The following is a 27,128-nucleotide window of genomic DNA, read 5'->3' as shown; positions in this document are numbered from 1 at the left end:
TTATTAGAAAGTAGCGGTGGTAGTGCGTACTGGACGGCCATGGATGGTCGTATATGTGTATACAGAAAGAAGAAAATAAAGAATTCATTCTTCATATTTACTTGAGAGCAACGCATGCATTCGATTTCCATTTCCGTTCATTAATTATTCTTTTCATGAAACTAACTGCATAATAATGATCTTCATTGCATGTTATAAGATCTAGGAGCGTGCTCTTATGATTTATTTATTTTTTATTATTATTTTCATTGCGTCCAAATGAATCCTAAGATTGCTTCACTGTTCATCATGCATATATCTGGCAACGCCATATAATATTAAAAAGGAAAAAGGAAGGTAAGAGAAAGTAGAGGCTTGGCTCGCTTTCTGTATAATAGTAATCAGAATAATAGTACAAGAAATTACAAAGGCCTGGCTAGAATTTGAACCTCTATCTGTATGCATGTTAGAAAGCCAATCTAGCTGGCCAAGGGCAAGCAGAAGCTGGTGGTTTTTGGGAAAATATTTTATTAACCAGGAGGATATCCAAAAATGCAAAAAGCTAGACAATTGTGAATAACTTATTAAAAGATAAAGTAGTTTTTGGAAGCTCATATACTTTCGTATCTGCATTGAAAATTTGCAAATTATTTGAAAACAGTGTAAACAAATCAAATAATTGAGTTTGGAGACCATTGGAATCTTTTCCTTTATGCATTCACACTTCAGACATCCGTCGTATTCTATTATCGGATCAATAATTTGATCTAAAAATAAATCTTCTTACTTTTTTTTTTTTAGCTTAGATAGTAGGATAAAGACTTTACCCATTGTTGACCTCATGTTGGCTGTTCTTCATTGGGCAATATCATTCTTAAAATTATTAAAACATTGTAAAAGAATTATATGAACCCTTTCATATATTCAAATTAATAGCTTTCCAAGGCTAAAAAGCCATTCTATTATTCTAAAGGTTGGTTGACAATAAGGCTTGTCCACACGTCTTTTTTAAAATCATGAATCTATTCCAAATTTCGAACTTTACCCTTCACCTTGTGCATGGTGTGCCCCTTTTCACTTTATGTTTGTGTAATTAATTTTTGAATTATATAAACAAAGCAAACGTAGATATAATGTTAATCGATTTGTGATATGTTAATTAATCTATAAACTGTGCAAGCAAGATGTTATATATATATATATGAATTGAATGGTATTACAATAAAACCATTTGTGTTGGATTATGTCAACAGAAGAGTATCCGAGCGCGCCGCAACCAACAACCGCCTTTGACCTGGTTGTGAGCAAATTTAATAAAAATTCTGAAAAATGTAAAAAATATAAAACATATATATATGTGAAAATAACTTACCTCTCTTGAATATGAAATCGAGTCACGTCAGTTATTGAAGCACTTTTATATTCTTCTGGAGATCTCACTGTATTCCATCTCTCCCTCTCTCTCTTCTGTCCCATCATTGCTCCGCCACCAAATATAACGCAAAGAGGGAGGCTACCTCCGAGTTCCGAGCTCGTGAGAGAGGGAGAGAGAATCTCGACTCCTCTCAATCTCGAGATGAAAAGCAGGTGGAGGATCTCTTTCCACACCCGGCAGCCTCGCCGGAGGGAGCCGCCGCAGGAGTTCCTCTGTCCCATCTCCAACTCCCTCATGGCCGACCCCGTCATCCTCCCCTCCGGTCACTCCTTCGAGCGCCGATGCATCGAGGCCGCTCTCTCGCTTCCTTACCAACATTACGACCTGCCATTCCTCGGCGGCACCACCACCACCGCCGGCACTCTAATCCGCAACGTCGCCCTCAAGACCGCCATCGCCAACTGGTGCCTCGATTCAGGCCACTTACCGCCCTCCCCTCCAGACACAGAAACTGCTAGACGTCTCGCCTGCAAGCTGCTAGCCAGCGCGTCACCAGAAAACGCTGCCAACGTCCAAACTCCGGCCGCCCAGCTCGCCTCCGCCTCCGCCTCCGGAACGAATGCGCGGCTCCAACATGGCGACCAGCCCGACTCGGTTAGTGACGCCTTTTCGGAGACAACCGTCCAACTGAGCCTTTTCGACTCACCGGATTCGGTTTTAACTCCTAGCAACCTCGATTCCCGGGACGCCTTCAAATCGTCGAACCGATTCCATTCGTCGGACTTCGAGGCATCTCCCCCGCGCTTCGTAAATTCGTCCGTTCCGGTTTCATTCTCATCTGAATCGGATTCAGAAGCAGACGAGCTCATCAAGAAAATGAGGTCCCCAACCCTCTCGGATCAGGAAGAGGCCGTGATCTGGATCCGGAACCTGACCCGCGAGGACCGGGAAGCACGTGAGAGGATGTGCAGCCGCGAGCTCCTCACGTGTCTGCGCGCGCTGATGAGGTCGCGCTGCGCCGGAGTGCAGGTCAACGCCGTGGCGGCATTGGTCAACCTCTCGCTGGAGGAGCCGAACAAGGTCATGATCGTGCGGTCAGGATTGGTTCCAGCCCTGATCGACGTCCTCAAGGGTGGACACGTGGAGGCCAGGGAGCACGCAGTCGGAGCCATCTTCAGCTTGGCGCTGGACGACGGGAACAAGACGGCTCTTGGCGTGCTCGGCGCAGTCCGTCCGCTGGTCCACCAGCTCGGGTCGAGCTGCCGGAGCCAGGCCCGGCTGGAGGCCACCATGGCTCTCTACCATCTGTCGTTCGCGCGCGGCAACCACGTCAAACTGACCCGCGCCAGCGCAGCGCCGAAGCTGATAACGCTGGCTCGCGAGGACAAGCCGAGGATTGGAATCCGAGCCATGCGGGTGCTCTGCAATGTAGCAACCAGCTCCGAAGGCAGGGCGGCCATGCTGGACTCCGGCGCTCTCTCCTTGATCGTTGGCTTGGTGGCTGAGAGTTGGCAGTGGGGGAAGGATGGACGGCGGGCCGAGCTGATTCGTGAGCACGGCTTGATGGTCCTATGCCTTTTGGCTCGGGACAGGTGGAGGTTCAAAGGCTTGGCTCGTGAAGCCGGCGCGGAGAAGGTGATGGCGGAGGTGGTAGAACGAGGAAGCGGCCGGGCCAAAGAGTGGGCGACCAAGCTGTTGATGGTCATGAAGAGCAGCGCCGCATCGGCCGGAAGCAACCGAGCCGGTTGCGGTCACTCTGGCTTTGTTGATGAGTCAGTGGCGCCATCTTGGCTACACGAGCGGGTCATATCGGGGCTCTACTCCACTTTTTGACACACACTCTCTCTCTCTGTATCTCTTCTGCGCGCTGGGTACTTTGTCATAATTTTATAAATATGAGCCTATTAATATATGACATATTAGTGCTGTAAGAGCAAAAGCAATTCCATAATTGAGATCTGTATTTGTATGGCTTTTTCCTGACATATGAGCTAATTAGTGCTGGCACTTGGCCGCATGTGCATACATACAAACAATATATATATTGCTATTGCCTCGAACAAAATTAAGTCATTACATGACATGAAGATAAGAATGTTCGGGCTCTTCGCAGCCCACGGCCTCTTTGAATGGAATCGTTTAATGGAGAAGAGATTTGATCAATCAATATTATTCGAGAAATCGCTTTATGAGGATGAATTCACACTGAATGCACCCGATTGTCGCCGGAATATTGGTTTCATGGTCATATGCTTGTCAAAGAAAAACGAGTGTATTGGCAGTGCATTTTGGTGTCCAATGATGTAAGATTTTAGAACCGATGATGTATCTCAAAACATGTATTATTTTTGAAGCTACATATCAGTGTCTACTTTAGTTAGATTATGTTGGACAGCTTTGAGAATGAAGCACCATTGTCCTCCATCTACAATGTTGTGTGTTGAAAATGCTGTGCTGTAGAAACCGCATGCTGTTGAAACAAGCTCCAAAATGTACATCTTGTCTATAAGTCCTTGTCCTTAAACATTGCCTGAAATTTTGCTAGATTTCCTGAAATTAGTGTCCTAACAATGAGATAACTGAGCATTTCGATAAAAAAAAGAAAAAGAGAGTGAAGCTGCCTCTGTTCGCACATCTGGCTTCAAACTGTGGATGAAAAATCTTTTATATCTGAAACAAATCCGCACTCAACATCACATACAATTATCAATCCAAGCCTTTATATAAGGGATAGCAATCCCTTGCATGGAATTTTCTTGCCGAGTAGAAACAAAAACCATGGTTCTGTCCTGTAAAATCATCTATATCATCACATGCTACTGAAAAATGTCACTTTGCAATGTTGCCTTCCCTAAAACTGCAGACTGTAGATGGATAATCATGTTAGAAGACCCTTGGATTTTTCTTTCTTTCTTTTTTTTTCTTTTCAATGATTTGCTCGTAATTCCAATAACCATTCACTGTAAATGTACACCTTTAGTTTGATTCTCATCATCATCTGTTTACGACCAAATAACGTTGTCATCTTCATCCAACTCTCTGAGTTGCAGAACAAGATTTGAACCGATGATAGTCATCTTCCCCTGCTTAGCAATAAGCATTTCCCCATTTCTTTCATACATCATAAGTAGCTAGGCAGCTTAAAGAACAAGAAATAATTTTATTCTATACCACAGGGTGTTCCATATCATGCAATTGGAATTGGATGTTTGTTTCGATCTAATTGGCCTAAGGTATACTCGTTCGTTTCTCAAAAATATATACTAGACTTGATGAGAATCATTTGGGTGGGTCGAGTGATGAAAATGAAGTTGCAATTGTAGAAGTTAGGTTGTTTCTTCAAGAGTTTGAAATGTCATTCAAAGGAGGAGAAAGAGAGAGAGAGAGAGAGAGAGAAGAAGAAAAAAAGTGGGAAACAAATGAGTTTCTTAAATAAAAACATTTGTCTCCATTTAAGAGCATTTTCGACTTTTGAAAAAAATAGCTTGAGTTTTATATTTTCAACTCATTTTTCATTATTTGATCTCCTTCTAATCGACAGCCCATATATTCTCATCAAAGTATGGTTTACAAGGGTCTCGATGGCTGTTGATTCCAGAAGATAACACAACCGATATTAAGTTATTAACCTAAAAGACAAGTTATTTTTTCAAGAACCCAAAATACGCTCAAAAGAGAGAGTTTTGTTTAAGGAAACACATATTTCTCTCTTTCCCTCTCTCTCTCCTCCCTTGAAGGGTGATGGAGGCATTTTCATCTAGTCCATGCATTTTTCTTATTTTTTTACTCAACCTTCGAATTGGAAAGGTTCAAGAGGTGAAATTAAGTTTTTTGTCAAGTCCAGCTGTAAGCAACAACTGAGCATTCCTGTGGAACTCAATTGATGTAATGGGGCCATTTGAAGCATTGCCATCTATCAATCTTGAGAACTCAAGGAGCCCAGGCAATAATTTTTTTGGACTCCTTACTACTGCATCCTCACTCGACAAAAGGATGTTTTTGTAAGAAATTAAAATGAAGAAATAATTAAATGGACATAAATTTTTAAAGTGATTCAGCCAATAGGCCTACGTCCACTACTTTATCATTTCTTGTTTGTCTTCCTTTGGTGGAGAGGCTCATTTATATAGAGGAGTTACATAAAGGGTCTCTAGTTCTCAAAAGACATGACTTTTTATCTTTCAACATACATGACTTTTCATCCCTCAAGAGACCTGACTTTTCATCTCTCAAGAGACATGTCTTTTCATCTCCTAAGAGACATGACTTTTCATCTTCCAACAAACATGACTTTTCATCTCTCAAGAGATATGACTTTTCATCTCCCAAGTAATACACATTGAAAGCCTTCTTGGTGTTTCTGTTAACATCCCCCCGCAAGCTCAATGCTCCAACAATGAGATTGAGTTTGTTAATTATTTGATAAAGGTGCTGCTTATTAAGTGGCTTAGTTAAAATATCAGCAACCTGATCTTTGGAAGAGATGTACTGAATTTTCAAATATCCTTTAGCCAATTTTTCTCGAACAAAATGAAGGTCAATCTCTATGTGTTTGCTGCGACTATGATACATAGGATGAACTGCAAGATAGGCTGCGCCGATGTTGTCGCACCATAATATGGGAGGTTGTGATTGATCAACACAAAGCTCTTTTAATAAAAATTGTAACCACATGATTTCAGTAGTAGTATTGGCAATAGATCGATATTGAGCCTCAGTGCTAGAACGAGAGACAACTGGCTGCTTTTTAGCACTCCATGAAACTAAATTGGATCCAATAAATACTGTATATCTACCTGTAGAGCATCTATCATCAAGACATACTGCCCAATCTGCATCATTGTAAGCATTAATATTTAAAACCGAACTAGGTCTAATAACAAGGCCATAATCAATTGTGTGCTTCAAATATCTTAGTATTCTCTTTACGGCATTCCAATGGGCATTAGTAGGATGATGCATGTATTGACAAACTTTGTTGACAGCATAAGAGATGTCTGGACGAGTCACAGTAGAGTATTAAAGAGCGCCAACAATGCTGCGATAAAGAGCTGGATCATAAAAATTTGATCCAGTTTGAGCAGATAAAGCAGGGGAGCATGCCATGGGAGTTGAAACTCCCTTATCTCCAAGCATATTTGTTCTTTTGAGAAGCTCGAATATATACTTTCTTTGAGACAATATTAGCTTATTGTCAATTCTTTTTGCTTCTATGCTCAAAAAGAAATGAAGTTCACCCAGATCTTTAATGGCAAACTCACTTTTGAATTGGCAAATAATTTTATGAATATATTCTGGTGAGCTTCCTGTTATGATCATGTCATCCACGTATACCAAAACATATAGAAGTATTTCTCTTTTTCTCAAAATAAAAAGAGATGAATATGTTTGAGCCCCTTTAAAACCAAGATTTTGGAGGAATAGACTAAGACGGGCAAACCATGCCCTAGGAGCATGTTTTAAACCATATAAAGCACGTTCAAGCTTGCATACATGATTTGGAAAATAATGATTTTGAAATCTGGGTGGTTGAGCCTTATAAACTTCTTCTGAAATAGATCCATATAGGAATGCATTTTGAATATCCAGCTGATGTATTTTTCATTTGTGACTAATAGAAATAGTCAATATTGTCCGAATTGTAGTAGGCTTCCAACAGGGCTAAGGTTTCAGTATAGTCAATTCCTTCTTTTTGACTATATCCCTTGGCGACGAGTCTAGCCTTGTATCTTTCCAATGATCCATCTTACTTTCGCTTGATTTTGAACACTCATTTACATCCTACAATGTGTTTGGCTTCTTTCTTTGGAACAAGTTTCCAAGTATTGTTTCGAATAAGAGCATTATATTCTTCTTGCATGGCCTTCCTCCAATTTTCATCTTCATATGCTTCCTTGAAACTTGAGGGTTCTTTGTCTTCAAGAAGAGTGGAGACAAGAGCTTTTAGAAGAGAGTGTTTGCTAGAAAAATATGTATGGAACTCATTGTATTTAGATCTAGGTTTGAAGATTCCCACTTGAGATCTAGTAGTCATAGGATGGACTCGTTCTTGATTTGGTTCATTTTCATTGGATTGGGTAGGCTCCTCATTTCTAAGAGTTTCAGGTTGAGATTCACGATTTGTTTCAGACTGAAGTAAGGGTTCCTCTGAAGTTGTGGAGGTACTAGATGATGGTATTGTAGGGTTTGAGAACTGATATTTATGAAGGGAGGTTAAAATTATAGCTTGATTTTGAGTTTCTAGATCTTGAGTTCTAGTTTCTTGAGTATCAATAAAAGAAATTTTTTCTCATTAAATTGGACATGTCTCGAAATATAGATTTTACGGGTTCGTACACCCAAACAATAATATCCTTTATGTTGAGGAGCATAACCCAAGAAAACACATCTTTCAGAACGGTAATCTAATTTATTTTTTGATAAGCTCTTAAACAAGGAAAGCATTCACATCCAAAGATTTTGAGGAAGCCATAGTTAGGTTTTTCTTTGAACAATTTTTTCAAAGGAGAAGCAAAATGAAGAGTCTTGGTTGGCATTCGGTTAATCAAATATACAGCAGTACAAAAAGCATAGGACCAAAAGTTCTTGAGAATATTACCTTCTGCCATTAGAGATAAACCTGTTTCAACAACATGTTTATGTCTCCTTTCAGCTGCTCCATTTTGTTCAGGGGTATGAGGACATGATATTCTATGTCCAATCCTATTATCGACAAGATATGATTGAAGCCCTTGAAATTCTCCTTCCCAATCTGAATGAAAATATTTTATCTTGTGCCCAGTGAGATTTTCAGAAAGTGCCTTGAAAGCTTTAAAAACATGACTGACGTCTGATTTTTTTTTCATCAAATAAATCCAAGTATATCTTGAAAAGACATCCATAAAAATCACATAGTACTTAAAACCATTCACACTCTCCACTGGGGCTGGACCTCATACATCAGAATAAATGAGTTCAAGCGGGTGTTTCACCTTACTTGAAATAGCATTAAATGGAAGTTTATGACTCTTAGCTTTTTGACAAGCTTCACACAAATAACTTAAACAATCATCATAATAAGACAAATTACACTTGTTCAAAGCCTTCTTAACAATGGAAAATGAATGGTGACCAAGTCTTTTGTGCCACTGCCCAATACTATGTCTTTCTCCAAGTTGTGCTTCCTTTTTTCTGCTACTAAGGTCTATCTTATATAGCCCATCATTGCTCGTTCCTTGATGAAGAATTTTTCTCGTTCCCTGCTGCTTAACATAGCACATATTAGGATGAAACTCAAAATAGACTCCATTATCCTTGAAAAAACGTTGTACAGATAACAAGTTTTTTGTTATTTTGGGCACATGAAGGAGATCATTTAAAACTAAATTTTGAGATGTCTTTGAAGAACCAATATGAAAAATTCTCAAACCTAATCCATCTCCAATTTTTACTGCATCTCCACCTTTGTATTTGGCATGAATGGACAAGTTATTGATATCATTGGTGATGTGATGAGTCGCACCGGAGTCAGGATACCAATTGTCATCTCCAATGTCTTGATTCAGAGTGCTAGAAGAAATTGCATGATATGCTTGAGGAGGCGTTGTCTCTTTTTCTTTAAGCAAGTTAGTATATGACCAACAAAACTTTGCAATATGACCAACTTTTCCACATATTTGGCACACAAGACGATCACCTTTGTATTGATCACTTTTCCGGACTCCTCTAGATTGATAGTTGTTTCTACCACAACCTTTGTAGTTGGTTTGCTTGTTGTAAACTTGTTTTGAGGCAATATTCGCAGCCGGCATAATAGATTCAAAAGTTTGAGAATCATCTTCTTTTAAGTTGGCTTCTTGTATGAGAAGAAGCCCATGAAGTTCGTTCAAAGAGACATGGTCCTTTCGAGTTTCCATACTGACTTTAAAAGCAAGATATTCACTTGGCAATCCTCTAAGAATTTGAAGAACAAGATCATCTTCATCAACAGGTTTGGATGCAATGGCTAATTGATGAGCAATAGATTTTGCTTTGTTTATATAAACATCCATAGAACTAGACCCCTTTTTCAAATCTTGAAACTATGATTTTAACTGAATTATTCGAGCCCTATATTGAGTGGCATATGACTGCCTAAGAGCGCTCCAAACCTCTAGAGAGGTTTTTAAACCAATAATTTGGGTATGTATTGCTTCAGATAGAGAGGACTTAATCCAACTCAAAAGTAGTTGATCATTTCTCAACCATTCAATATATTCTGAACTAATTTCAGTTGTTCCACTTCTAAACATTGACGGAACAGGTTTGCTTCCATCAATATATCCCATAAGACCAAATGAGATCAAAATTGAAGTGAATTGAGATTCTCAAATAAGATAATTTTCAGCATTTAACTTGATGGTGAGAAAATGCTGTAAATTGCTTGGGCACTGAAGAGGAGAAACAAGAAAATTCATACCCGTATCAGAGTTGACTCTCGTATTTGATGATGCTTTTTGATTTCCCATAAGAATGAAACGCAGCAACACAAGATGTAATCCTTAAGATCTAGCAGCAACACTAACAAGGACCAGTGGCTCTGATACCATGTAAGAAATCCAAATGAAGAAATAATTAAATGGACATAAATTTTTAAAGTGATTCAGCCAATAGGCCTACGTCCACTACTTTATCATTTCTTGTTTGTCTTCCTTTGGTGGAGAGGCTCATTTATATAGAGGAGTTACATAAAGGGTCTCTAGTTCTCAAAAGACATGACTTTTTATCTTTCAACATACATGACTTTTCATCCCTCAAGAGACCTGACTTTTCATCTCTCAAGAGACATGTCTTTTCATCTCCTAAGAGACATGACTTTTCATCTTCCAACAAACATGACTTTTCATCTCTCAAGAGATATGACTTTTCATCTCCCAAGTAATACACATTGAAAGCCTTCTTGGTGTTTCTATTAACAGTTTTTGTCATTGGCACTATGACCTTGAGCTCGGACTGATTCATTCTCTTCATCTGATTTGTCATCAAAAGCATCTCTCTCAGACTTCCACCCGAGCTTCGCCCACTCGGTTCTGGGGTTCAGCTTTACATGTCGTGACCTTCATCTTGCAACATTCACCTTCTTCTCTCCTTAGTTTTCTTAGCTTGTTGGCTAACATCTAAGTGTCTAACACCTATAACCCAACTCATATAAACTCACTAGCAACAAAGGTAGCCTATAAATTGACATTGAGATTGTATTGTGCATGGATGATCTTTAAAGTTCAAATGTAGTTTCCTCAAGCTTGCACTTCGAAAAGCTTATCATCTGGAGACTGACTGGCTGCAAGTATGAAGATTCCAAATTGAGGTGCAGCCGGCGAGGCGTTTGATGGTTTGGAAATTTAATTTAAGAATGAAAATTCCACAATCATAATTCTTCCTCAAACTGGAATTGAATCAAAATTTCAAGTCTCGGTTTCTTAATTCTGGAAACAAAATACATTGTTTTTTAATAATTCTAATTTCTTAAAAATTGAGACATTTTGATTCTAAAATTTGATGATTTTAAGTATATCAAACACTACTTAAGAAGGATGGACGGTATTGGGTGGCCGTAGGCGTTAACGGTGAGTATGGGTCGGGCCCTTGGAGAATTAAATTCTGTCGGCAGCCTATATCTCCTATTGTTTTGGTGCATAAGCACCACCTTCCAGCAGGTAGTCGCTTAGAATAAAAAAAATGGATCAGGTGGCTAAAAGATCTGTTAAGGGATGTCAACAATCAAATTTAGATTGGATATACCCTTAATTATAATTATATATATGTTTTTTCGGATATTCACCTATTCAAATTCAAATACAAGAAAGAAAAGTCATATCCGAATCCAAATCCAAAATCTGATTTTACGAACCAAATCTGATTTTTATATTCATATCCGAATTTTGAATCAAATTTTACCAATTTTCAAAATGTAATAGAATTAGTTACAAGTTATTTGTCTAAAAATGAATCTGATAGGATATTTATGTATATCCAAAACCAAATACAAATCTGATCAGATGTCATTTATTAAATCTGAATCCAATTCAATTTCTTAATATGATGTTAATTTTTTTTTCATATCCAATTTTTTCAGATCGTTTGGTCAGATATCCAATTCAAATGGGATATGTTGACATCCCAAACTAAAAGGAAGACGTCCGATATGCTTATCTCTATGTTGTCTAAAGGAAATTATGTTTAATATCCGCATCTGCTTAGAAAATCATGCTTACGATGTAATATTTCTTTTGGCCTCTCTATGATCTTCTGTTCAGTTGTTTTTTATGCCGTTTGGTGAGCTTTGGGCCAACGGCAGAGTCATCAAATTTGGTTTGAGGGCACTAATTAAAAAATTTCATACCTCGGGGGCACCGCATATATATATATAACATCAAACTTTTGAAAACGCTAAATAGTTAAACTCTGGTGGGCTGGTATGCCTGCGACACTGCTTTGGGCTCTATTTTTTGGTTTTGTACATAACGAGGCATTGTTTTGGCTTGATTAATGAAAGTGGAGCTGTGGAGGTCTGCCCAGGACCCCAACAGGTTTGATGCGGATTAAGCTTATCCTTTGTATGACTTGATTGGTTTATTATGCAAAACTGAACATCAGCTTCATTTGTTTATCAAACAATGTGTATGATTCATGGGGAAGTTCCAGAGAAATTAATTAATGAATGTGCCTGATCGGTTCGCTCTCTCTAATTTGCTGGTTTCCTTTTGCGTAGCTTAGCCCGATTGGTATGGCCTCGTTCATAGTTAATATAGTCGTTCAAAATTGCGTAGAAAAGCCACGACTAGATACAGATTGAACGCATTGGCAACCTTATAAAAGTTGGAGGAGTACCAAACTGGGAGCTTCTGCCATGAAGCTCGCTTCGAATGACAAGAAGGGGAAGAACTAAGAAGATGACGAAGAATAATCAAAGAGGTTGCGAAACGAGACATCCTCAGGAAGACCATTTGCCGGACAACGCGAAGAGGAGGCGTCTCGATCCACACCCGTCCTCAGGGCGTCTCCTTTACCCTGATTTTGAACGACCCACCGCGCAAGAATGCCGGGATGTGAGGGACCGTCTGATGGCTCTGCACGGTTTCCCACAAGAGTTCGAGGAGTACCGGCGGAATGCCGATGCGGCTACTCATTCCTCTGAAGATTCAGGAGCAGTTCAGGTGAAATCCGAGGCAGGGTGTAGTGATTCCGGTGGAAATGGTGTAGGAAGCAGTGTTTTGGACGGGTTGGTGAGTATTTTGCTGTCTCAGAACACAACCGACGCGAATTCGAGGCGCGCCTTCCTGTCCCTTAAGTCTGCGTTTCCTACATGGGATGATGTGGGTAATTCGGTATTTCAATGTGGGAGCGTTTTTGTGTTCCGCTGATTGACATTGAAGTAGCAAAGTAGGCATTTTGAAATTTTGCATGTTGAATTTTTGTAAGATGATTCTTTTTTTGGGGAGGGAGGTTGTTATGCTGATGGAAATTTTTTGATGATTTAAATACACAAAATCTCAAAGTTTCTTCTCTGTTTGGTGGCCCTAGCTGTTGGTTTAAATTTATGAATGTTCACATGTTCTTTTCTCTTACTATGACCTTTTTGGATGTTCTCAATGGTTGTTTCTGGACTGTTGATGTTGCTTGTGTAGTATGATGTTGGTTTGTCTTCAATGGTTACTGTTTGGCGTGATAATGTGGATGGCTAGTGCTTTTATAATTTATGTGTTGGACTCTAGCTGTTCCGGAATTCCAATGATGGTTGACGTTGGATGGCATAAGTTATCTCCTATATTCGTGACGAATGTGGAAGATGATGCTGATTTTGATTTTCTTCCTCTTCTAGTGCTTGACTCTATTGCCTGTTAAACTAGTGCATTGTGGAAAAAGTTGGCTTGCCTATGTCTTCAGAGTTTGGCGATTGATTGTTCGTTCTCATATTTGACTGACATGCTCTTGGCCTCTTCTTTATCACAAACTACTACAGTTGTGTTCCTTTTCTTTAACTGCTTGTTTGGTACTAGATATGTTGAATCAAGGTCAAGGAGAAAAGGAGAGATGGGGTTTCAGTGGCAGCAGCTTCTAGCTGCACATGCTCCAATGTGTTCTTTTGTAAATGCAATTAATTTTATAAAGAATTTTTTGTTAGTCCAAAGAAAAGCTAGATGTGAAATACCAGTAGTCGTCAAATGTTGGCATTTTGTCCCAGCAACTCTTTCTCACTCTTTATGGTATAACCGTATAATATTTCTGGTTGGCGCCAGCTCATCTAATAGCTGTCTGGAACTTGGGTAAGTAGGTGCATTTCGAAAGACCTTTTCGCAAGTTAGTCTTGGAACTAGATCGTAATTGGTAGTTGAGGACTCTATTTTCTTCTCATTTGTCAATACTAGTGAAATCATAGGCCAAAAATTTCTTTCAATATCGACTGGCTTGCTCAGGGGTGCAGGGATACTCATTTTGGCTATTGTTTCTGTATCCCAAAACAGACCCTGTTAGGTGCTTTCCTATTTTCAATTGTGTGAAAAGTTGTAGGCACATGCTCATTTTTTAATATTTTTGAAGTTGGAGATGCTGGTGCTTAACATAAAGTTGTATTGGTTTTTGGTCTCTATCATCCATCTGGTCTAGGTTTCTGAAAAACTTTTATTGCCTCATGTCGCTGTAAGTGAAGTGTCTGCTTGGATTTTTCGTGAAACACAAATTTAAGCCTCAACTTAGGCAATCCTGCTGAAAGACTCAAGCTGGGGGCATCTGCTCTTGTTTATTGGATTGCTAGTAAGTGAAGATGTTGTAATCTCTTCTAGTTCAGATGGTCTTTTCATGTTACCTTGAAAAGTTTGGATGGTCTGTTCACAATGAGCAGCTTCTGTTCAAAGCTGCTTCCATTGCATGAGAAGATTGTGATAACTGATAAGAAACTTTGTGACACTTCCATCTATTGATGTGCCTCGGTTTTACCTCACTAACTGCGTTATTGTGTTTAGTCGCTTCTCCATGTTTTCCCTACTTTCCTTTCCCCTTACGTGTTTTTTTTTTCTTTTCTTTTTTAATTCTTTTTCTGCGGTTATCCACAATACTTATCATACAAAGATTATTAGAAGGCTTAAAGTTGACCAGAGGAGTTAGCTCTTTTTCTTTGGTGTATACATTTTTCAAGTAACAAATATGGTACGCATGACTTCCTGAATAAATTACTTCAACCCTTATATTTTTTCTGTCGATGTTGATATTTTCTAATAGTGGCAGTAGAGGCTGAGGGTTGACAAAATTCTTGACTTTTGGACCCTGAAGACCTTGGAGTCTTTGTGCGGTTGAAAACTAATAGTAGCATTTGGTTCTTGGGAAAAGTATAAGCACAAAGTTATCTCATCTTTCTCAAAACTTAAAATACTAGCTCTTTCCCTCTTCCACGTAAGGGCAATGGACTTTAGCTGTAGTTCCATAGCCTGATTCACATGCTACATTGAACTTCTGAAAAAATAGATCGAAACTCTATGCCCAACATTAAAACCAGGTTATCTACGGGGTACCTTGTTGGAGTCTGAGATGCCTGTTCTACAGCAGACATCCTAAACACAAAATAACCAAGGGAATAAATTCTTTGGGTCTCTCTTCTGTGATTTGGCTTTGTTGTCTACTTTGTGTAAAGGGTGATTAGAAAGTGACTTCCTTTTCCCTTTAATATATGACCTTTGGAATTTAATTATTCTATTTCTTTTCAGTACAGGCTTGCATATATCTGAAGTGCATCAGTAATAGAGTGTAGATATGTCTTTTGCTAGTGTAATTCATTCTGCGGTATGCCTAGGGGACTTTTTTTCTGCTGCTCAATTAATATATATCTATATTACCTGAGTAGTTGTCCCTTCAAATGGAAAAATGACATTTTCTTTGTCACTTGATAATCCCTCGTGCACTGTTTATGTTCCCATCTAGGTTCATGCTGCTGAATCTAAATTCCTTGAAAATGCCATCAGATGTGGTGGTTTGGCGCATACAAAGGCCCATAGGATAAAAAATATTTTGAAGACACTTCTGGAAAAGAAAGGGAAAATATGTATGGAGTATTTGAGGGACATGCCCACAGAGAAGATTAAGACCGAGCTTCATCAATTCAAAGGACTTGGCCCTAAAACGGTGATATTCTTGAAAATATAAGATATAGCCCCTCATGCCATGTCAGTGGTTATTGTTAGTTGACTGAAGCATGATGCATTTCTTTGAGTACAAATTTATAATTTTAAAGCCAGCAGGTTATATATAAATTTCACACAAAATTTCTTATTTAGACAGGCAACCACTAACTTTCTTCTCATCTGGTCTTCTGAATTCTTTCTCATATTTAGATAAATGATATTGGTGTCGTGACAGGTAGCTTGTCTTCTGATGTTTCATCTCCAGAAAGATGATTTTCCTGTTGACACTCATGTATGTAGGCTTTTTCCTGATTTTGGATCTTTGTAAAAGTTGTGCTGACAAACTGAAGAAATAAAAAATCTGAACAGGTGTTTCGAATAACAAAGTCCATCGGTTGGATCCCTCCATCTGCGAATCGGGAGAAAGCATATCTTCACCTCAATCAGCGGATTCCTGACAACTTGAAGTTTGATCTGAATTGCTTGTTTGTCACTCATGGAAAGCACTGTCAAAGATGTGCAAGCGGTCGCCAACCACAGAGAGCTCCACTCGGTCCTTGTCCTCTGTCAGGCTATCATGCTGGCTAGACACATCAGGTTTTCTGCAGATTAGCGGTTTGGAATCTCCACAATGGTGACTGATAAGATGTTGCTTGGCTAAAATACAGTGTCCTGAAGTCTGCAAGCTTAAAGCTGTGAAATATGCAAAAGTAAGAAGGTGTTAGCATCATAAAGGCTTCCATAGTTGGAGTCTAAAACAAGAAGCGGTTAAGTTTGCCTTTGGTTCCAGTCTGACTTTTAAAAAAGCAGTCGTTAACATTATTCTTAGTGGCTAGGAAGGCAAGAATGAGGGGGCAATTTTCAAATTTGGTTGCTGGAAAAGGACAAGGAATAGATGCTCTTGTATTCATTGTTGGGTACATTTCACATTGAGGGCAATACATGAATAGGACGAGATCTTTTGCTTTTCCCTTGTATAGGAACGAAGGATGCTGATTTGGGTTTGGCAGGGGACAGAGATGATCAAGTAGCACAAACCGTCTGTTTGGCTGTACCCAAAGTACGAAGTGCTTCTCATCAACTTCCTGTGCAGCAAAATCTGCAATTTTTAATTATGTGCCCATTTTTTTTTATTTTCACTTTGTTTAAAGCAGAGCAACTGCCTAGATATGCTCAGATACGCAATATATAAACTAATGTTTTTATCATTATCCACCGACTGAAACTACCCCCATTGCTCTTCAACTTTTCCTTGATTAGTTGACTTTTAACATGCCCAATTTGGTCCTGACTATGCAATAAATCCTATAGGTTAACCTTGGCAGCGCTCCTGTGCTGTGTTGCTGGCTGGTCTTGCCTAAGGTTGACTTGGGCAGTTCTTCTGAACCTTCATGAGTCAAACCCCCATTTCATTCCAGGACTTACTGTAGAAATGCAATGTTTGGACAAACCAATCTTGACTATTTGTCGGGGTAAAATAAACTTGACCCTGGCTGCAACCTTGGTCTGAGCCAAGGCTTTCACAGTTGTCGTTCAGGAGGACTGTGGTGTGTGCCCAATCAAGCTACTCAAGCATAGTCCCATCAATTATGAGAAATAACTTTACCCAGGCTGACTACCAACTTGTAGTATAAATAAAACAGACCCAAGTTGGCTCCCCACTTCCCCAAATCTTGGGTCTATCAAGCAAAGTCTAAATGAATGCTCAAGTCTTCTTTATTATGAATACGATATCTTAAGAACTTTACTTCTCCAATCCCTAAGAAGGATGGTTCTATTGACCAATTTTTACTGTGTTGGTAACCTTCTTCTCGAGCAATGAGATTGGTACATCTGGAATCTTACAAGTCTAGAAGGCCATAGGGTTTGGTGCGTCAATGTCAAGCAAGAAAAAATTAAATTACTTTTTGAGATTGGTTTCATGATTGAAGGCCTTATTGTGGGTAGAGAGAGATACGGCCTTCTTGACTTGAAGTGCACTCTTCACCTTGTCAGCATTCACACTTGATGGTGGTTTAGAATATTGGTCACCAAGTGTTTGTGCACAAATAAACAACTCTTAAACGTCTTAGATTGCTTTCTTTGTTCAAATGAAAGAATCCCTTTATTGGTTAAAGTCAAGAGGCGTATCTACCAAAATATTGCAAGGTGTTCGTTCCATAATGGATGAGCAGTGATGACATCAACGGTACAAACTTCTGTTCCATCTCCATCATTTTATATTTGTACTAGCCTTCATTCCAAAGGCGTCTGCGATGCAGTATATATAGAATGAATTAAAAGATGAAGCTCACAATTGCCTTTTTTGGGGGAGCTCCTATTTGATCATCAAGGCTTACAGAGGAAGAGAAGCAAGGTGATTTGCCTTAAGGAGATGCTGCAACATAAGAAGGTGAAAATCTTTGGGTTTGAATTGAACACTTGCGTTGATGGGAGTCTTGATGTAGATGGGTGCTCTAAAAACATTGAAAAAAAGAAAGATGATTGTAGTGATGGCTGTAAAGCAGAGGAGGCAAGCAGAGGGAATGGAAAAGACGACAGGAAGTATGAGTGCCAATTCTGCTTCAAGGAGTTCGCCAATTCACAGGCTTTAGGAGGACACCAAAATGCTCACAAGAAGGAGAGGCAGATGAAGAAGAGGCTGCAACTGCAAGCAAAGAAGGCAAGCCTCAATTGCGCTTTCCTTCATCCTCTGCAAGGTTATGGCTTCAAAAGGCACGCTGCTGTTGCTCCATGGGGCTATGATCCCAATTTTTATTTGAATGATTTTGTCATCTCGCACACTACTGATTCCAGCCACCCACCATCTTCTTGTATCATGGACGAATCCCCGGCCGAGTTCAAGCTAGGAACCTCTGACGGCAGCATGCGTTTCAGTAGCTTCTTCATACCAAGCTCATTGCCACCGTCTTCTGCGTCGTCAGTGAGAGATGTGTTGGACTTCAGCACAGCACAGATCAAGAGCTCCAAAGATAGAACTGCCGATAAACCTCTGCCTCTTACGAAATCCCATGCACATAAATAGACTACTGGATGCCAATTGTAAGGACAACAGGAGAAAAGATTCTGATCTATAGAGTCATGCGCTGTAACTGTTTCTTGTTACCCATATATACATACAAATGAAGGAGTTCGTGTTTATTAACCCCCTTTAACATTTGCAATTGGCCTGTCAAAGCATAGAGCCTCAAATTTGTGAACTGGCCAACGCATGAAAGTTTCGTTTTCTTCAAGCTTACTTTATAAATGAGATCTTTAAGAAGTAATCATCAGACAAGAGCACTACCCACAAAATTTTGCACCTTAAGAATAAAAGGATGAAGACCATTTCATGGATTTCGGAAGACTGTTGATAATCTTTGCAGAGTTTATCTACACCCGATGGGCCATTGTTTATTTCATTTCCGCGACTTCTATATTAGACCATTTTTACTATATGTTCTCGTGCTTTTTTTCTTTCTTTTCGAGTCAAGATGTATGAATTCAATTTGGTTCAATTCCATCTAGATTTAGCTTGATTTTGCGCGAACGAATTAATTCTGTAGACAATATTGTCCTTCTTAAGTTGAGTAACAATGTGAACAGTCTAAATACATCAGAAAGTGGTTACTATTTTAGTTGAAATTGTAGTCCTGGAAAGAGTTGGTGCAATGGTCAAAGCGGGGGCTGCTAAGCGGTCAATTCCTGTTTAAATCTTCAAGGAGCCAACTCTCTGAGAAGCAAACAAGGGCCAACTAACAAGCAAGTTGAAGACACCGGATTAGATGGCGGTTTCGGCTCTCATTTAAACCCTCACCCAAAACCCTCACCCAAAAGTTATAGTTGAAATCATAAACTAAAAGCTCATGACAGGAGCAACCAATTGTGTGGTAGAAATTAGGCCCCGTCTTTGATTTGGTGGTGACGCTTTTACTGGAAGCATGCAAAAAGACAAGATACTTGGCAACATTTGTTCATTCGTAGATTCAAACCTCGTTAGTGCCAACAGAAAATCTCGTGATATTTTGAAAATAAATAGTTTCTCTTATTAAGTTTTTGGAGAAGTATGTGCACATAAAACATAATCTTTTCTTTAAGATTTACATGATTTTTTTGTTGGTTCAAATTAAGATTATATTTACAAAGTAAGTTTTTAAAAAACTAAGTAAAAAATGACAGGATTGGTGTGACCTGCCCAAAAATTGGACTTTTTGAAAGGGCATGTCGTTTACGTGTGTGTGTGTATATATATATATATAATAACAAAGCAAAGAGGTCTAAAAGAATCATTAAAAGAAAAAGGAAAAGAAAGAAGAAATTCCACCGTTCATCTTAAATTATATAGAGATCTAGCATGGCTCTCTTTCTTTCTCTCTCTCACGAGCTCGAAATTCTCAGGACATTTTGGGTGGCTACTTTTTTGCTGTTTAAACTGTTGCCACCAATACCATGTTTCTCACAATTGGACTCTTACTATGAGATAAAGAAAATGATTAATCTAAACAGCCAACCAAATGCTCCACAATCAGATTAGCAAAAAGCAAGTTTCAGTATTCATAGTTCATGCATAATGGTGCAATATTTTAGGAAGAATAATCTTATAAAGCCAAGTACAAATGTACAATTCTTTGATAAGATCCATGTCTTCACACTTCACCCCGTTGAAATTGAAAGGCTCAACGCTCTCGCATATGAGATGATGAGGGCATGTGAGGCATTGCCTCCAATAATCACACAAAGCAAGTGGACTCCCATTGTCAACGTCCTTTCTCTGCACAACTCCACTGCACTGCTCCCCGTCACTTCAATCCCACTTCCCACCGCACTTCCCGATTTGCAAATATCGTTTTCCTGCCTTTTCCAATTGCCTTTTAATAATGGAAGACATGCAACAACCGCCACGATATTTTATATATATATATATATATATATATATATATATTATATTATATTATATTGACTCTCATACACAACCATTAAATAGAAGCCGTTTGATCTTATTATGAATGATTAAGAAAGAAACAAAAAGTAAGAGGTGAAGGACATTTTTATTATCTAATATTTTATTCTTAATCATTGAATGGTTAATGGTTTTAGTTAGACGGTTGAGTCAGAGTCACCGTTTGCCCACTCTACATGACAACAATTACCTTGACTGACCGCAAGCATTGGAGATCTCTCTCTCTCTCTACATAAGTTGTTCGGCCTCCATTTCTCAACGCATTTCAGCTTGTTTTTGGAAGTTCAAAGCACACCCATCTTAAAGGAATGGATGTAGAAACATGTATTGTCAAAAACGAATCCATCCAACTTTCGATTTGATAAATCGGTCGTGCATAACAAATCCAGAAAAAATGTATAAAAAATCTCAAATCGAAGATCCTGGATCGAACCTGAATTCTATCGTTTTGTTGTCCAAGTTTTTTCTCTGTGTTGTTGCACTAAGGCTTGCGAATTCCTCCTTCGATTAGAAAAGACTTTTAACTTTAATTAGGTTTTCCCTCGTGATATGAGGCTTGTCCACCGTTTTGGTTTTGCATTTTTTTTTTATCTTAGCGATGCAAATCCAATTATCAGGATTTGGGATTAAATTTAAAACATTTGCAACATGTAATTGAGAAATATCAGACCACTTAAAGTAAAAACATTAAAGTAAAAACAGGTTATGAAAGTGGTTCGGCCAGACCCGATCCAAAAGGTATCCGGCCATGTCCCGGTACGTGGCCCAGACTGCCGTATCCGTGTGACATAGTTTATAACCTTTGTCTACACCTGCAAATCTTGGACATTGCACCCGCACCATGTCGTGTTGGTTTGGGTGCATTTGTTGTAACTTCCAAACTATAAAAATGGTAGAGGAATTCATATCTAACTTTTTGAGGAAGATTGTTAACTATATTTATTTGGTTCTGGTTATTATCTTCTGTCCTGGTTTATAACACTTTTGCTGTATAATTGCAACCAAATATAGGATGAGTTTATATCCACCTGACTGGGGGCGTCAACAGTTTTGGGTTGGGCCTATAGTCACTATCACTGTGCTGTTCAGCTCTCAGACTTGAAGTCCAATGCGTATGGAGCTTATTTCTTTATGGAGGCACCTTGTAGATCTTAAGTGTGTAAGTGGGATAAGAAGCTACGAAGTGGATTGCGATGCACTAAACTGGAGATTGGGCTAAGTTTTGGTTGAGTCTATATCTGCTCCTTTAGTTGTTAAGGCATGGACTGGTCCAAGCCTAGGCGTGAGTCCACACCCGTCGCCTAATTCCATCAATTAGGCAACAAGTGTCAGACTGTTGCCTAGGTGTGCCTAGGCTGGACTAGGCACTAGCGGTCTAGGACACCTAGTCCATGGGAAGGTGAAAAGTCACCTTCTCTTCAAAGCAAGTTCTGTAATTTTATTGTACACTGTTAGACCGTATATACTTATATTATATAATTTCTGTTCTTAAGTACAGTTTGCTGTACATTAATTACATATTCTATATCAATTCATCTAGTGGAAGTTCCAGCCATACATTAAGTGCATATTCTATAAAACCATGAATTTCTGTATATATCTTGTCTGCTCTAAAAAATATTTTGTGGAACCTATGCCAGCCTTCTTACCCATGTTAAAACCTACGTTATGATAGAAAGACCACCAGTTTCTCTTGTTTAGTGCATGTCTAGTAACCAGAGAAATATGTGCAGACCTCACTTTAGCATAGTCTGATGTTAGAGCTGCAAAAAAACAATATCAACCATGTAGATGGTAGTCCACACATGAAGCATAAAACATTTCCTAAATTACTATATTGTGAAAATCCTCTTTGATGCATATACTTAGTAATTCATGGTCATCAAATATTCAGTACACAAGTATCAGAGTAGAAGTTTGTTAAATATTGGTAAATTTCTTCATCTTCATTTACATAGTAAATGCAGTTCTTGGTTATGGCAACTAATTCTAGATGGACTTGGTTACAGAAGAGCTCTCAAGAACTGAAATGTTAGCAACAGAGTAAAAGTCTGCTAGATATTAAACGCTTTTTTAGGCCAGGCACGCATTGGCTGGCGCCTAGATGCCTTGACAACTAAGTCTTCTCCTTGGAAACATCCTTTTGTGATTATAGTGTATTGGTGGGATTAGGCAATGCAGGCCTGGGTGGTGTTTGTCCCTCTTTGTGCTATATATATATTTATGCATATGATATAGTTGATACTTAATACACCCACAATGCCTCCCTATCCTTGCATTTAAGTTTTTGTTTAGTAATAACACACTTGGAGGAAGTGAAGAGCAGCACATGCAGGAATACTCAATCTTAAAAATACAACAAAGTGTAGGGTGAGCCTGTAATTTGTTTTTGTTTTTTCATAGCATATAACTAGGGCATGACTCAGTTGCTAAGTTATCCTATTGGGAAAGGATGTTACCTTTGATTGTATCATGCACTGACTCATTCTTGAAAACACCAGTAATATCCCTAGTGGAGATTGGAGAACAGCCAAAACTATCATATTGTTAAATTTAAGGCAATCTGTGCACAATTTTTTTATGAGAAGATGAGAAACATATGAAAAAGATGCATCCTGGCTCATGTTTGCAAGTACACATCCAATGTACAGTGAGGTTGTAATCTTTTTTGTTTTTAGCTTGTTGACTGAGGTGTGGTTCAGTTGGTGATGCTTTCTATAGAAAAAGTAGTTGCATTTTATTTTTTCATGCATTTTCTCGTTCTCCAAGGCCAACATCAAACACAATCTGCTTATCTGTTCTCATGAAGAAAATTAGGATATTTTGGTATTGACTTCTTTGAATTTTGATATATGAAACTCAAAATAATGTTAAGCAAACAGGTTGAACCTGTATGTTAGGGATTGATTTTCTCTGACTGTTTTATGATCACTGTCCTCATCTTGCCTATCCTCATCTTTGGATGTTTTGTATCTGTCCCTTGATGCAGGTCATGGATGTTTTTTCTGCTATTGCACCTGCATTTGGGCTACAAGTAGGCATTGCTGTTGGGCAGCCTTCAATGGCTGAAGGGGTTTCATCTCTGGTACAGAAGCCCAAGTTCTCTATGGAATTCTCTTGTGATCCACCAGATCTCTGCTCGTCACTAACAAGTTCTGTAGACATACTTGTAGCCACACTAGGGCGATTGATGGACCATTTAAATACCACCAAAGCCACCACCTAAAGGAATCTTCATAATCTGTCACCAACACTGTGCGGGGAAAAACCAAATCTCCTGATAAAATCATTTGCAAGATTGCATTGGATTGCTTTCGAAGATAAGATAACTTGATGAAGTCTTCATGAACAAATTATCTATTTTACCAAATTCAGGTTCCATGTTACAAGGGAACATGACCATCACCGCATGATGGCTACTTCTTTCTATAGTATGTTGAGAACAGGAATCTGCCATTCAAAATAAATTAATGTTAACTTTAGCCTGTCATGTTTTGAAACTTTTGAACAATGCAAATCTGTTTTTGCTGAACATTGACAAAAAATCAAATAATTTGTATGGGAAAGCATATCTGAAAATTTATGTTAAAGACTTGGAACAGCATATTCCAAAGCCTTTACACCAAAAAATGCAACTTCTTTATGATGACGAAGAAGAGAAACCAATTACAATTACGTACAGCTACAGTAACCACGACCATATGTTTATACTTTATAGTAAATTTTAGGATTCAGTCCATCATAGAATTGAAAACTCATATCCAACATAAAAACAAAATGAAATTATTTATATCCTAAAAAGTGACAAATATGTTGACCTTTACTAATCACAATTACAGATCCATTGCTCTACGTGAGAGGGCAGGGATGGCTATATTGCGGGGAGTAAACCCCATGCTAATATAAAGCGCATGAATACAAGTTATGCCTTCAACAAGGCCCATGAAGTCCTTGAAAATCGGGGGATTGCACAATCTGGCACTTTTCTCGACCACATCGAGGACTCGTGACAAAAGAAAGAAGAGAACTGCTAGCCGTCGGCTAACTGAGCTGCGGTAATAAGATAATCGCACACATACACTTAACTTAATTCACCTCTGAATTAGGGCCAAAACTTTCTCAACGCGAGAGAGAAACCTTTTCATTCAAAACATAAACCTCTAAATAGTATTAGTCCCCTTTTATACGTAGGGAACTATGGATCTCCTATCCTAAGACCCGATTATTTCTTGTGTCCTATTCTATGACCAACAAAGTCCTATTCTATGACCAACAAACGGTTTAGGGTTAACATTACCCACCCCTTAACCAACACCTTGTCCTCAAGGTGTGAACTCAGGAAATCATTGCTGTATCTCTGCGACGTCTTTCCAAGATGGGCTAGGAGCTTCTGGTCCTTGCCACTCCACCAGTCAAGCCGTGTAAGGTTCATTTGTCCTTCTGTATTTTTTCTGCTGAACCACCGGTATAACGCCCCAAATGTTTAGTCTCATATTGAAGATTGTGAGGAATCTTCAAGGGTTTAGAAAGGGGTCATTACTACAAATAGTTGTCCTGGTTCATAGTCTTTTTGGGGATGGAGCTGAAACTGCTAGGGAGCGGGTTGGGATCCGCCAAACCAGGGGTTCGAGCAGGTGAGCCTAGGAGTAGGTCGGGTTGTTACACTCGGAAAGAAAACAGTTCACCTGAAGGAGTACTTGGCAGTGCCCTGACTGTAATCTCTGGTTCAGCTCTCGAATAGCAGGCCTTCAGACGTGTGACATGAAATACAGGGTGAATTGAGGAACTCTCTGGGAGTTGTAGCCTATACGCCAATGTCCCAATCCTTTCTATCACAAGGACCTGAATACCATGCAGACAATTTATGGATTCCGGTCGAACGATGCTGGTGCCGTCGAGGAAGAAGGAAATTAATTCCTTGATGAACTTGGAATTTGGAGGTACATATATTCTGTTTTCATAGTATAGGTAAGGGTCTTTCCACCGGCAACCATACACCCGTGTTGCATTCTGCTCGAGCTGTTCCTTCTTCCTTTGCACATCCACTGACATGTTATGTTCTTGTTTCATCTTCTCCCATAAATCTGCAATAGGCCTGCATAACAAGGGTAAACAGAAGGTATTTAATTCTGCTCTGTTTTCTTCCTCATGTCTCCGCGACAAGCTAGCAACCACTATGTTTTCACTTGCCTTCTTGTATATAACATCAAGTTCATATTCAACTAGCTTCATAACCCACTTTACTTGAGCAGCATAAGTGCATAACTGATTTCTGCTGCATGCAGTGCCTCAAACTGCTGTAGTCCATAAAAACCTGAAATTTTCGTCCTACAAAATAGTTATGCCACTTTTGGATGGCCATGACCATGGCTATGAGGTCCCGTTCCTAAGCGGATTTGATTTTGAATCGAACTCCCATAGCTTTGCTGAAAAAAGCGATGGGGTGTTTGCCTTGGGTGAGCACTGCCCCAACTCCACTCTCGGATGCATCTGTCTCCACCTTAAAGGTCTTGGTGAAATCAGGCATTGCTAATGTCGGTGAGATGATGATAGCTTGTTTTAACTTCTCAAAGGCAAAGGCAGCTTCACTCTGAGTGCTCCACTTGAACTGATCCTTTTCCAACATGTTGGTCAGTAGTGCAATATGTAATCCAAAATTTTCAACAAACCTATGGTAATACCTTGTCAGACCTAGGAAGACCCTCAACCCTTTAATTCTGGTGGGTAATTCCCAGGTACGAATGGCTGCCACTTTTTCTTCTTCCATCTCTACTCGTTTAGAAGTGGTGTGGCCAAATAGGTCACCTGATCACATCCAAGTACACATTTCGAAGCCTTGGCATGTAGTCGATCCTCTTTTAGTGTTTTCAACACCAACCATAGATGCTCTTGATGTTCTTCCTTGCTCTTGCTGTAAATCAATATATCATCGAAAAATGCCAAGACAAATCTCCTTATGAAAGAATGAAAAATGTGGTTCATTAATGCTTGAAAAGTGGCTGGTGCATTCGTTAACCCGAATGACATTACCTTAAATTCGTAATGGCCTTCATGGGTTTGGAAAGCTGTCTTGGAACATCCTCTTTGGGCATCCTGATTCGATGATACCCAGCCCGAAGATCTAGCTTGGAGTATACATCTGCCCCTTGTAATTCATCCACCAGTTCTTTTATAACTGGTATAGGATACCGATCTTTTATGGTGATTGCATTAAGTGCACTGTAATCTACGCAAAACCTCCACGTTCCATCCTTTTTTCGGACTAACAATGCTGGAGAAGAATAAGGGCTTCGGCTGGCTGGACCACACCTTCTGACAACATACCTTTTATGAGCTTTTCTCTCTTCTTTCTGAATGTGGTTGTACCTATAAGGCTTCAAATTGACTGGTCATGATCCCATTTCTAATTCAATTCGATGGTTGAATTTCACAACTTGAGGGTAATCCTTTTGGATTTTCTAAGACCCCAGCATACTCTGCTAGAACAGCGAAGGTGGGGACTTCCTACTAGGTTCAGCATACATTAAGAGAAGGTGTGGTTCTCCTTCTCCGTTTCCCACTTCTTCAGTTGTGTGGCCTCTTGTGGACATTGTAGTCGGCTGAGCCTGTATACATCTTTCCCCATCAGTTGTCTTAAAAGTCATTGTCATGGTGGTAAAATCCCACCAAACCTTTCCCAGCTGTTTCAACCATTGAATTCCTA

At 39.3% G+C, this 27,128-nt stretch overlaps 3 protein-coding genes across 5 annotated transcripts; all 3 read left to right on the top strand.

The window, feature by feature from the left end:
* The first annotated feature begins 1,486 nt into the window (after positions 1-1,486).
* On the top strand, positions 1,487-3,425 carry LOC116259165 (U-box domain-containing protein 38-like). Its single transcript, XM_031636837.2, has one exon. The coding sequence runs from the start codon at positions 1,556-1,558 to the stop codon at positions 3,185-3,187; it is 1,632 nt and encodes a 543-aa protein (XP_031492697.1). The 5' UTR covers positions 1,487-1,555; the 3' UTR covers positions 3,188-3,425.
* Positions 3,426-12,089: 8,664 nt separating this feature from the next.
* Positions 12,090-16,697, top strand: LOC116259673 (putative DNA glycosylase At3g47830). 3 transcript variants are annotated; one of them, XM_031637548.2, is made up of 4 exons: positions 12,091-12,597; positions 15,287-15,487; positions 15,722-15,778; positions 15,856-16,697. In XM_031637548.2, exons 1-4 carry the CDS (start codon positions 12,238-12,240, stop codon positions 16,072-16,074), a joined length of 837 nt encoding a protein of 278 aa, XP_031493408.1. In that variant the 5' UTR covers positions 12,091-12,237; the 3' UTR covers positions 16,075-16,697. The 3 variants fall into 3 exon arrangements, with proteins under 3 accessions (XP_049935236.1, XP_031493408.1, XP_031493407.1); XM_031637547.2 differs by having other exon boundaries at positions 12,092-12,687; XM_050079279.1 differs by lacking the exon at positions 15,722-15,778 and having other exon boundaries at positions 12,090-12,687.
* Positions 16,698-17,486: 789 nt separating this feature from the next.
* Positions 17,487-18,627, top strand: LOC116259236 (zinc finger protein 8-like). The gene has a single exon (XM_031636955.2). It carries the CDS (start codon positions 17,861-17,863, stop codon positions 18,509-18,511), a length of 651 nt encoding a protein of 216 aa, XP_031492815.1. The 5' UTR covers positions 17,487-17,860; the 3' UTR covers positions 18,512-18,627.
* The last annotated feature ends 8,501 nt before the right edge of the window (positions 18,628-27,128 follow it).

This window comes from Nymphaea colorata, chromosome 8 (assembly GCF_008831285.2).
Source record: "Nymphaea colorata isolate Beijing-Zhang1983 chromosome 8, ASM883128v2, whole genome shotgun sequence".
NCBI classification, from domain to species: Eukaryota; Viridiplantae; Streptophyta; class Magnoliopsida; order Nymphaeales; family Nymphaeaceae; genus Nymphaea; species Nymphaea colorata.
The sequence above is the reverse complement of the archived record's forward strand: the minus strand, read 5'-3'. Positions and strand labels throughout refer to the sequence as shown.

Coding starts and splice junctions, on each gene's coding strand:
- LOC116259165 (XM_031636837.2), top strand. CDS start 1,556: ATGAAAAGCAGGTGGAGGATCTCTTTCCACACCCGGCAGCCTCGCCGG.
- LOC116259673 (XM_031637547.2), top strand. CDS start 12,238: ATGACAAGAAGGGGAAGAACTAAGAAGATGACGAAGAATAATCAAAGA. Junction 12,688..15,286: donor CGTTTCCTACATGGGATGAT/GTGGGTAATTCG, acceptor GTTCCCATCTAG/GTTCATGCTGCTGAATCTAA. Junction 15,488..15,721: donor AAGGACTTGGCCCTAAAACG/GTGATATTCTTG, acceptor GTGTCGTGACAG/GTAGCTTGTCTTCTGATGTT.
- LOC116259236 (XM_031636955.2), top strand. CDS start 17,861: ATGCTGCAACATAAGAAGGTGAAAATCTTTGGGTTTGAATTGAACACT.